The 12,575-nt window shown below is 37.8% G+C and overlaps 1 protein-coding gene across 2 annotated transcripts; it reads left to right on the top strand.

The window, feature by feature from the left end:
• The first annotated feature begins 875 nt into the window (after positions 1-875).
• Positions 876-6,190, top strand: LOC115917890 (uncharacterized protein C3orf18 homolog). Of its 2 annotated transcripts, none has more exons than XM_030997971.1 (4): positions 876-1,009; positions 2,770-3,483; positions 4,361-4,505; positions 5,603-6,190. In XM_030997971.1, the coding sequence occupies exons 2-4, from the start codon at positions 2,834-2,836 to the stop codon at positions 5,660-5,662; spliced, it is 855 nt and encodes a 284-aa protein (XP_030853831.1). In that variant the 5' UTR covers positions 876-1,009; positions 2,770-2,833; the 3' UTR covers positions 5,663-6,190. The 2 variants fall into 2 exon arrangements, with proteins under 2 accessions (XP_030853831.1, XP_011670714.2); XM_011672412.2 differs by having other exon boundaries at positions 1,000-1,101.
• Positions 6,191-12,575: the final 6,385 nt, after the last annotated feature.

The raw sequence follows: 12,575 nt of genomic DNA, 5'->3' as shown, positions 1-12,575 counted from the left end.
TGTGAATTCGGGAAAAACCACGCCGAAATCCTCATTTCTTGAGGGTGTATTTTGGCTTTAGAAGAAATCCTCGTTTAGGGGGTGTCTGAACGGTGGTCACACATGATTTCAGTATTTCTACATGACTGAGAGCCGGGCAGCATGGTGTCCATAATTATAACCTTATTTATTGTATTAATATCGAAATGATTTACACCACAACAAAATGTCTTTTACCCCTAATTCGCTTACTTCTCGCAAAACTGATAAATCGGGATGATACTTGGCAACGAGAGGACCGAATATAACATTTTGCATTTTATCTAGTGTATATTGATGACTAAATAAAAATTTGCCTTGATAAAAATGCAAAATTTTGCTCGATTGCCTCGCTCGCTCGCAATATTTCAGATTCGGATAGCATGTTTTCGGATACGAGTTCCATGCGTCTATGCGTCGGAGGGCTGGAAAACAAATCCTCGTTTATGAATTTTATATAAGGCGTCGTGAAAAAGGAGGCCCGGCTAAAATAAAAGGTCGGAAAATGGCTGATCTGGTCGACTTCTAGTGCCCCCGCCCAAATAGGCTATGTAGTTCATCAATAAAATATAAGATTGTCCCCTAGCTGGGTTTCCCTTGGAATCGGTTGTGATTTTTAAATAATTTTTGCAAAACTATAAAACTTTATGATCTTTCTTGTTTGTCAGACAAATTTGCAGTGAAAGGTACCTGCATGATAGCCCACACCCACCCCCCCCCCCCCCAAATAGGACTTCACGTCACCAGTACAGTAGCACTGGTGCGTACTTAAACATCCTACGAAAAAAAAAAACCTCCGACGGCGTAGTATAGCCAAGGCATTGCATATCGCTTGCGAATTGAGATCGTGTTATGTTGGAAACTTGCAAATGTTGTGATCATCAGGAGCCAAATACAAGGGAGATCCCTGGCCTTATCTTACAGCTACATACAGTAACAAACCGGCTGACAGTGACACAGCTCCATTCACAGCCTTTTAACACCTTAGTGAGTAAGTCGATGTAACCATAGACGTAGGCCTATGATGTAATGCCAGGCACTCCTTTTATTAATTTGTCAGGACTTTGCTTTGGCTTGTATTTTGTAAGTTGTATAACAATAGGTCTAGTTCTTCGTCTGACCATGGACTTACTAGACATGGTCTGACTGTCAGCTGTAGCTGTAGATCTAGCTAGCTGTCTCACTCTCTCTCTCTCTTACTCTTACTTAGTTATAGACTCAGCCTATTTTTACACTATTCACTAACACTAACAGGCCGAGACAGAGATAACTGTCTGCCAAAATGGGCAGCCCATCTCAATTTAATCTCTGTTATTAACTTATTCAACTTATGGTTTGCATCCTTAGCTTAGGCCTACAAATACAACCTTAGCTTAATCTAGCTACTTAATCTAGGCTACTAGTTATAGATCTAGATCTACTACTATTACTATTACTAGATCAAGATTTCTTTGATGGATATTTAAAGATTAGAAATAGAAGTGGGTGGTGGACGTGAATGTTCCTTGATCTGTTGATGTTGTTGGCTGTGGTTTGCATATGGACCGGAAATTTCTGTCTCTTCGTTCTAAATCTTAAGCCTCTTATTTGAGTAGGGTCGGCTCGTAAGACAATAGGCTGTTTTTGCGACCGATGACGGCGCTGCACTCTACAACGGTAATCTTAGCAGGGGAGGGGTTTCACTCAGAGTCAGAGCAAAAATTTCCGCGTAGCGCTCAAACCTATGACGATATTCAGCCGATATAAGCATCGGGAGTCTAGCTAGTAGTAGTACGGGGTGGGTGGACGGCACAGCTCATTCAAATACCCTGTAGTCAGCAGCGCACTTGGGTTGCCGTGCAAAAATTCGCTATTAGCTAACCGTCCATAGCTTCTTCTTTGCTTGGCTTCCTCCAGTTTGAAGAACTGCAGTTGGTGCAGGTGTTAGTACAGGTACATGAAGTACACTATACAAAGGATAGGCAGGTTTACAGTGGCATCACATACATGTAGTGGAACGTTTAACATGGAGGTCAAGTATGAAACAGAGAGAGATTGTGAAAGAGTGAGGGGTTGATCCAGTCCGAAAGAGAGGTGTGAGAGCAGGAGCCAAGCAGCGATAGCTTTGTGAAGCATTCACCCTTCGTTTCCGTGTTGGAATACTGATTTAATATTTTTTTTTTGATGGATATTAAAGATTAGTCAAGTGGGTGGGTGACGTGAATGCATGTGATTCCACTGTAAACCTGCCTATCCTTTATATAGTGTACTACCAACACATGCACCAACTGCAGCTATCCAAATACATGTACAGGGTCTACTCTGCAAACTTTGGTCTAAAATGTCATTTAATGTCTAATTTTGTTTAATACATTTTATTCTTGTGTGAAATCTATTCTTATAATAATATATGCCTGTATAAAAAAGAAAAGAATATAAACTTTTTTTCTATGTAAAATGTGGAATAAATAAACTTAAAACTTCAATTTTAGCAGATTCATATCCAATGCATTTACATAGGTTGAATTAAGTTCCACTTACCAATAGGCAATACCAAATTGACTGTATGATGCATTTAAGGGTCTTTTTTCTGGATATTCTTTGTCCAAATTGAACTTTGGTTGAAATTCTTGCAGCCATATCTTAAACTGTTACTGCACATGAAGGAAGATGACGTCATCCATTGACAGTAACTAACAGTTTAAAATACGGCTGCAAGAAATACAAGTTTCAAGTCATCAAGTAGATAATATATTATCTTTTGTCTCTTAGTGTTGCATGTTCATCAGGACGATCTTGCACGATGATGAAACAACCTAGATGAGATGACTACACTATGGCATACATTTGTCTTTGGTTGCTGCTTGGTATGTGTGTCCTCCGTACCATAGCTGGAGCTGACAGGAATGCGACGTCAGGAGTCATAGACCGAATTGTGGAGACGCGTCCGGACGTCCTGCCCCATGTGAGCTTGCCACCGAGTCTTAATAATACATGGCCTCCATTTGATGCGTCAAGACCAGAGTTGAGTCCACCAACGGATATCAATCCACCCGTCGAGTTCCTTGGCACAGAAGTTTCTCACTTGAACAAAACTTCCATGTCGGCCATGACGACTCAGACCAGTAATATTACACAAATGCATACATCTCCTGCCACACAAGAACCATCTTTAGATACAGACATTGTGGCAACGTCTCTCCCTGTTCAGTCATCTTCAACAGCAGCAGCTGTAGCCACGCGCTCCACCATGCCCATACCTGTATCTACAGTGGCAGTATCTAAAGTGGGAGTATCTACAGTAGCAGTATCTAAAGTGGCAGTATCTACAGTGGCGGTATCAGTGACAGTAGCGAAGAAACCAAATGGGAATGAGCATAATCATGAACATGTCAGCATTGCTGTATTCTTAGCTGTTCCTGTGTGTGTTGGACTGCTCATCTCATTCTTCATCCTGTTTGGAAAGTACTGCCGCAAGAAATTAAGGTAATGGTGCAAAGAAGTGTAAAGAATTCATCCTTGCATTATCCTCAAGTTGGACAATGTAGATGATTTACTCATAGCCAATACAACTGATTTGTTGATTGTTCATCAATAAGTCATCAATAAGTCATCAATAACATCTGTATTTTTTTCATTTGGCTGGTATACTGAGCTGGGCAGCGTCTCACAAAAGTACAAGTTCACCGACATCCCTTTGAAACGTGTGTTAAACTTAATACACACATTTCAATGGGTCGTCGTTGGACTTGTACTTATGACGGTTTCGTGAGACACTGCCCTGTAGTTTATTCACATTGGTGTATTCAGCATTAAGGGGAAGCTCAAAATACCCCCCCCCCTGCCGTTATTTGAAGGCCCAAGATGAAAATTAAAATCTATAGTGAGCATACAGAATGAAGAAGTGTACAGATAACTTTGTCCCTGCCGGCTGCCGCCCTTCCTTCCTTTTAATCAATTTCCTAAGTGCCTTATCCCTTGGACACTAGTCAAAATATATTGTGGTAGCATATTATTGTTCTCTAAAAAGAAAAGAACCTCCTGAGTCATACATTTTGAAAAAAATTATTGTGTTGGAACAAATGGAAAGATGTATTTATTTTTCGTATTATTATTATTATTTTAAATGTCATAAAAATCATAATCATACAGGAAATATTGCACAGTATACAGTGTATGCCTAAATTGTATTAGATTGTGGTGTACCGGTAAATCATTTCCACATCAATTACAAGAACTCGATATTACCTACTTTTCATATAACTTTTTGATAAATTGATTATATTTATAACTGCAGTTTTCTATGCACGATACAGAGTATATTATCCAGCTGACTCTGTTACTTTCATTTGTTCCAATTCAGACTAGACAAGCTCCGTCATCAGCTGATGCCCATGTATAGCTTTGATCCTGCAGAAGGAGAGGATTGGGAGACAGAATTACTGACAGACCCAAGAACCCAAGCTACCCAGCAAACAACAAACACCACCCAAAGCACCACTCCAAAGGTAATGTGAGCGAGAGAATATTAAGAATAAGACAAAACTTCTCAGGTTAAAGATGAAGTTGAGTTCTGGTCATGCGATTGCATTGTGAAAGAAACGGTGTGGAACCGACCAGAAAAGGTTGATCATCTAGCATATAAGAATTTGTGTGTATTGCAAGGTTCTGGAATCATCAAAATGATAAGAAATTTGGCCAAGTCTTGGTACAGTTACAAACACTTGCACAGAAAGATGTACATGGGACTTCCGACTACACGAACACGTGGCGTAAAAAGCCGCCCCCCCCCCCCCGATTTTTACGATGTTACATGAATATTTAGAATATGAAGGCATTTGAAGAGCCATGCTTTTCAGGGAACATGTCTTAACTGATGTTCTTCCACACTTGCATAATAAGAATGAGTAATGCTAACAAAATTATTTTTCACCTCTTCCCAGAACTCAACCTTCTCTTTAAAGAGCCGAGTAGAAATTTACCTCAAAATAGACACGCATTAATAGTATAGATATAATGACTGCTATGAGAGGCATAGGTACCGGTAGTTGTTTTTATAAGCTCAATTGGACTTTACATTCTGCTATCACCCCAAGGCGTGCCTCATCACGACTCCAATTTCGACCAATCAGATGACTAGATTTATTCAACATACTAAAAAGAGGTATATAAATGATATTATTAGTAGCAAGCCTTTGTAATAGCCCTACAATATCACAAAATGGTATTTTCTGTAATGTTTAAGTCTCTGATACCAAAGGGTGTGATGGAGGAAGCAAGTGTCTTTTATTATTTTGTTATCCTCTGATTTTTAGCCAGGATAACTGAAGAGCTGATAATAGATTTTAACCACTTTTAATTAAAGAGGGTTCTAAAAAAAGAATTATGAATTAAATTTGGGGTAAAGTGCAAGGGTATAAAAATTCCCCACCTCCTCCTAAAACAATTAGATAATGATTGTTGTAGACCCTCATCCTTATTCACTTGAGAAGGCTCTTGAATCTATAGCATTACATACAAAATACCTATGTGAAGAATATTACAAATGACGTAATATTGATTTTTGCCACCCTATTCTTCCTTTTTCTTCTTTGCATACTGACAGCCAACGAGCCAAGCAGAAGTTCCACAGCTAAGATTTAACTACCCTGCGGCGGACGTGTGAGCCACGCGTTTGATCAATCATTGGGATGTCTGGCCTGGAGTTATCCCGTTGACTACTGAATTATCTAATTCCCATAGACCTAACATAGGGACCACCAGGTTCCAGTAAGCAATGGGTTAAAATGGTTGTTCAAGTTTGATTTGAGCTGTATATTGATGTATTGCTCCATGTCCAGCTCACCATGCAGCACAGTATATAAATCAATGTTTGCTTTAACAAAAGCAGGCAAAAACATAAAAAAAGGCTAAATTTGAACTTGACATTGCTAAACGATCCTAAGAAGAAACTTTTGAAATCATTATCACATGTATGAATGTATTTCTGTGATGTATTTTAATATAGTCAAGCACTTCGTACACATACCGGTACAATCAAACTCAGAAACAGCTGGCCTGGTCACCAATGTCCAGATACATATGTGTATGTGCTTTGCTGAAAGAAAATGAAAAAAAAGTCTCTGAATTGAGAATGCACATTTGTGATGCAGATTGGTGATAGGTTAACCATATAAAAGTGTACTGTGGTCAACTTTTCTTTTTCTTTTGTCTTTAATACCAAAGAGGTTTGTTTTCTCTCTGTCAATTAGATATGAAAGCTGTAGTGTTTTTAGGGGGCTTTCTCACTCACTCTCATGTGACTCTTTGCTCACAATCCCACTCCCACTCCCGAGTGGTCACATTAATTTGGTGAATGCAATGGGTCACTTGCCAAAGTACAGTCAAACCTGTCTATAGTGACCGCCCAAAGAAAACACAAAAAGTGGTCTTTGTAGACAGGTTCCTTTAGTACATGTTTCAATTAGAAACCATTTTCAAGGGAAACCAAAAATGTGGTTGTTGTAGACAGGTGGTCTTTGTAGAAAGGTGGTCACTAAAGTAGGTTTGACTGTATATGGCATAGCATGCACACATATACACACACAGACTTGCTCAACAACTCTCTCTCTCTCTCTCTCTCACATTCACTCGGTCTATCATTATGAGAGCAATCAAGAGCGTCACAAGCACAGATTCATGAATAGGGTTATTCAAAAAACAATTACAGAGTTCGGAAATGATATTATATTCCCTTTGGGCCTTGTCTTTATGAACACAGATCAAACTCCAACACATGTCATGGAGTAAAAAATCAAAATAATTACAGCAATAGTACCAACATGGCAGCTGTACTGATGAATATTAAAGATAAACTTGAGTTCTGGTAATGCGATTGCATTGTGAAAGAAAAGGTGTGGAATGGATCAGAAACAGTTGATCATATACATGTAGCATGTAAGTAATGGTGTGTAATGCAAGGTTCTGGAGTCATCAAAATCATCATAAATTTGGCAGAGTCTTGGTAAAGTAACAATCACTTACACAGAAAGATGTATATGGGACAACACACATGGTGTCGGGGCTAGTACTACCCTGATTTCCTTATCTTTCTATGCTCATTACTCAACCAGTATACATTTTCTTCCAAAATTGTTTGGCACATGACATTTATTTGTAATCTTGAACATTCAGTGTAAGTTTCGTTATATTCTGTGAGAATTCATTTTCTTTTTTACCAGAACTCAAGTTTATCTTTAAGCTGTGTGTACCGTGACACACTTGATCTGTATACAGTAACTACACACTTCGAACTCTGACCTTGCTTTTTACCAAGTCCACACACAAACTCTGGATAATATAGCTCTACCCCCTCCCTATTCAAGAAGCGCCCTCTACAGGCCTATCCAAAAACAAGAGGAAAAAAAGGGGATTTGTCTGGTCAGGCAAAATGTATGTACACTAGTACCCCATTCACAGTGGTTTTGAAATTTGTAGCGGAGCGGCGACACCGCCATAACACCGCTACAAATGCATTCACAGTAGAAAAGTTATCCCGCTGCAGCAGCGGGATAAATATCATGTACCCATTCACGCTGCAGCGGGTGATTTTTATTACCTCCGTAACAAACACGTGTATGCATGGCTCATGACCCGCGAGTGACCCCGATATGACCGGAAATACTTCAGCGCGGGGTTTTCGATTGCTTGAAATTGCGCACGCTAGCTGTACTTTACACAAAAGGTAAACATGTCAAGTTGCTTCTTGTATCCTCGATCATATTACTTTTTAAAAAACTAGCATTTTTATTGCTTCCAGTCAGAATATTTTAATTTTTTGAAGTGTGAAATAATTTTATTTGGATAATTATAATATCTACATAATAATAAAATCAATTTGAATCCACTGGTTACTTTATTTCTATTTCACTTTATGTTCCCCATTGCTGGAGAAAAGAGGTCAGTGATAGGTAAGTAAACAAATCACACGTGTTTGTCGTGGTGTTATAGCGGAGAGCCTTCACACTGAGTAAACACCGCGACAGCAGCGGGACTGTCCCGCTGCTGTAGCTAGGCGAACCTAGCGATAGTTTGTCGCGGCGTTATCGCGAGGCGGTGTTATCCCGCGATAGTTTATAACGGGTCCGAGCCTTCACACTGAAGACAACACCGCGACAGCAGCGGGACAGTCCCGCTGCTGTCGCGGTGTTTGAGGCCACTGTGAATGGGGTATAGGTGTGAAAATGAAGGTGAGGATAAGAGGATTATTGTCATCATTGCAGTTCGTTCGTTCGTTTGTTCGTTCGTTCGTGTCTCCTTAGACCAAGATTAATGGATCACATTACAGTTATAAGAAAGTTTTCTTTTTTTTAAGTAGGTTCAAAGGACCTAGTGAACTATCAGTATAATGAATATGGTTGGGAATATATATGCTCATGACAAATACTGAGAATCAAATGTTATCTCGGAATTGCAGAGGACATAGGAATAGTCAACTGTTTGTGAAGAAGGAAAAAATCCTAGTAGCGATGTCATTATGGCCCGTACTGCAGAAGGATGAAAAGTATATATCCTTCTTATCTGATTATATTTATTTCCCTATCACAACCTCCCCATACCGACATAATGTCTGACAGTCATCTACCCCCAAGATATTTTTTTTATATTTCAAATTTATCAAACTTAGTGAATTTTCCCTTAAGAAAATATATTTGTCTTCTCTGTATATTTTTCAAAATGTTGACATCTATCTTTTAAGTTTTCTTTAGTGAAGAGAGAAGTTGGAAATGAGATACAACTTAAATCACTTTTATTTATCATATGCTAAATGATTCTGAGTTTTAGCACTGGGCATTTCAGTAGAATGAGCTGAAATTTTTTTCTCTTGCCAAATAGTTTTTTGCTTGCAATATCAGTATAAAAAGAACAAATATCAGAGAGTATATTATAATAATAAATATCAGATTTAGATCCATTTCTATTCAATTGTCAATCATATTCAAAGACAAAAGGGTTTAGGATTTGTGTGCAATTAACAAGGAATGCACAAAACGTACAAGATATTAAAATCATATATTGAAAATTGATGGTCTGAATTTATAATTAGAGTAGGATTCTGCTGATGTTATATAAAGCAAAAGAGATGTATTTTTATTTTTATGCAGAAATGTGCTAATTTGTTATCTATGCTTTAATAGGCTTTTTGTACTGCTTTGGGGATGATTTTTGTTTTCTTCATTTCCCGTCAAATGCTGCCTCTGTTTTCCCTCATAACCGTTACTGCTGGTACATCTTGTACATTGTATAAACTTGTTTGAGTTGATGGAGTGGAAATGTTCATAATCTTTGTAAAATCTGTTAAAAAGTGATTGTTGCTTATAAATCTTCTAATATTGCTATAGTTCTGAACAAAACCAAATGCACTTGTTATTACTGTAGGAACTTAAGATGGTAATAGTATAAATAGCTGTGAACATGATATTTTATGCATTGTATGATTGATGGGAAGAAGTTTTGGTCCTTCAATAGTTGTATTGTTTCACACAAAGATCTGAATGTCATCAAATTCACAAGCACTTTGTTTTCTGGGTTTTGACTCCAAAAGCAGCACCGTAATGGGTGTTATGAAATGGTTCCAAGAAAGTAGCCAGTGTGAAGCATCAAAATGGATCACGTGTGCATGCATTAACCTTTTACCATATGCACGCGGAGTGCATTTGGTGATAACAACCATCAATTTCGTGACTTTATACTCGTATTGTAGACACATCTTATGAAACAAATAATGCATGTTTTTAGCTCGTGCATTGTGAAATGCACTTGGTTAAGTCACAATTAGACGGACAATGAACTCCGTAAGTCTCGTTCATTATCCTACAGTGACTTATCAAGGGGCACCGGTGCATTGACTTGGTTTCGAACCCGGGTCACAGGATTACGAGACCGCTGCTCTACCAACTGAGCTATCGCGCCTCTTTTGAGACTTTAGGGCCTGAATTCACAAAGGAGGTTTGTCGACAAACCTTGGTTTTCGTACGTCATATGACGCGTTTTACGCGTTTTTTACAAACCTGGTTTGTAAAGAACAAAACGAGGTTTGGCGAAACAAAAGGAGGTTTGAGCTCAAACCTTGCTTTGTGAATTCGGGCCAAGGTGTTTCTTTCCAACAGTTTTTGCACATGCTAGTACATCAATTTTTAGTCTCAACTTTCCAATAAGAAGATACAAAAGGATTTTGCTGTTAACCATTTAAAAAAAATAGATTTTGAATTATTTTCTGGCCTATGTATTGCTGATATATATGGCCACTGAAATTACATGATGAGCATTCTACATGTATTGCTTTTGCTAATATGTGTAGCTCATGTATACGGTCCTCTTTAAGTTAAAAAAAAAAAGGCTTATGCAAGCAAGTCGATGTATATCTTTGTATCTTTTTAAAGTTTGTGAAAGTTTCAAGATGGCCGACTCAAAGTATAGTATAGTAGGAGAGAGGAAGCAAGAAAAGGCTGAATGATGCATGCAATAAACTTTTTAGTTCACAGAGCCTAATGGTACTTTGCTTTTTAACATATTAAAAGTGCATTTTTATTGGAAATTAGATTGCATGCAAAGGTAATAATGTAAGTGTTGGTTGATAATACAACTTTCCACTTCATTGGGAGTAATTCATACCCAAGAAGGAAACATAATTAAAAATTGGAAATCTATTTCGAGACTTTTTGTGCCTAAAAGCTAGGATACAAACACAATTTATAATCTTGCTTATACCATCATAAGCTTATTCAATACAGATGAGAAAGAAAATGCATTAAAAAAGGGTTGCAAATTGGTTTGGAGAAATGATTAGATGTGTGTCTTGTGTAAATCCACGGCGTTGAATGTGATATAACCACTCAGAGGCAGCTTTAGAATCAATCTTTGATGAATGACTTCTTTGTATTCTGTATTCTACTCACTATTCTTCATTTGGAGCAGGATATATTATTTACTGAAATTACTGTCGATATAATTCTTGTAAAAATATTTTTTGCTTGCCTCCCCCCTTGATTGATGGCACCCAAGCTGAAAACGAGGCTAGGATAGTGAATAATTCAGGAAAGTTGGAGTACAATGAAGTCCCTGTTTTTGAGTTTGTTAAATAAAGCAAGAAATATTGGTTGGATGGTGTTCATAAGGCCTAAAAAAAAAGATGTTGTATTGCCCTTTGCGACCGACCCAAAATTTTGAAATCGACGGTCTGCTTTTTTTTTTTTTTTTTAACTTTTTTTTTAGAAAAAAATGTTTTACCGGTACCGGTAAAGCATTCAAAACTAAGAAATATCAGCCCAAGAGGGAGTTATAAAAAAAAAAAATTCTGACCGGCCGACCCATGTTTTAGCACCTAAAGGGCAATACAAATTTTTTTTAAAGGCCTAATCAAGGTTTTTCTTGAAATAATGTAAGCGTGCTGAATTGTGACCATTCCAGTAAAATTTTGAATCCTTTTAAAGTACATAGTTCTGATCATTCTGAGAATCTATGATTTAGTAAAATGCTGTAATATTTATAAAATGTTACATAAGAATATGTATGCATCATGTAATAATTGTGCACAATATTGTCAACTTCTTCTGAGGTATTATTCCATTTTCTTGTAATTAATGCCTTTGTATGAAATCATATATTGCTTTGTGTATGGATGTGGATGTCCTCTCTCTCTATAGTTGTGTGAATGAATGGACACGGTTCACCTATTTATTCACTTTCCTGCCACACTATGTGCTGTAGTATTCAGTACTTGTTGATATGTGCATTCCACATCATACTCTTGCCTTGTTGTTTGTGAAGCCAAAAGTGTACCAAATAATTGACAAGTACTTGTACATATACTATTCTGCAGATGAGATGTTTTAAATTTCTTTTTAGATTTTGTTAAAGATTTGTGAATGATTATATTTTTTAAATTTGAGACAGGGTTAAGCCTCGTTTACATATGACACAGTAAACCCCCTCCCCCCAAAAAATTATGGTCAAAGACAACTCCTGTATTCCGAACTGAACCCGATGGAGAGATAATATGACCTCCAAAGTCCGGATCGCAGAAATGAAAAGCAGAGTGGCTGTGATAAGATCCCAGTACCATCATCCTAGTCTTTTCTGGATTTAGTTTTTTCTGGATTTAGTTTTAGTCATGGAACTCAACCATGTTTATATGTGACTGATACACTGTTCCATCTGAAGGAAAGTAGCCTAAGCAACAGTTGGTCGAAATGCAAGATGAGAGTTGTGTGTCATCAGCGAATAAATGGAACTGAGCCTGGTGGTTCAATTGCACTTGCTTTGTTCATTTCATTTTTCTGGGGCAGTTTTGATTTTGTTTGGGGGGGGAGGGGGCACGTTTACTTTGACATGTGTGGATGAAGCCTTACATGTTTATCATCACTGCTGAAACCCACTTTGAGGCTCTTTACCATTTTCCTGGTAAAATCTTACTGTTCAGCTCTTAAGTGTTAGCCTCAAGCTGTTGTGTCCAGTGAATGGCAATGACACTATTGCCACATTTAATGTTGTCAACTAATAGAGCATTTGCATTGTTCTGAAGATGTATCTGCAGGATT

This window comes from Strongylocentrotus purpuratus, unplaced genomic scaffold (genome assembly GCF_000002235.5).
Source record: "Strongylocentrotus purpuratus isolate Spur 01 unplaced genomic scaffold, Spur_5.0 spur5_contig_858, whole genome shotgun sequence".
Taxonomy (NCBI): domain Eukaryota; kingdom Metazoa; phylum Echinodermata; class Echinoidea; order Camarodonta; family Strongylocentrotidae; genus Strongylocentrotus; species Strongylocentrotus purpuratus.
Note: the sequence above shows the minus strand (reverse complement) of the source record. Positions and strands in the feature narration are given on the sequence as shown.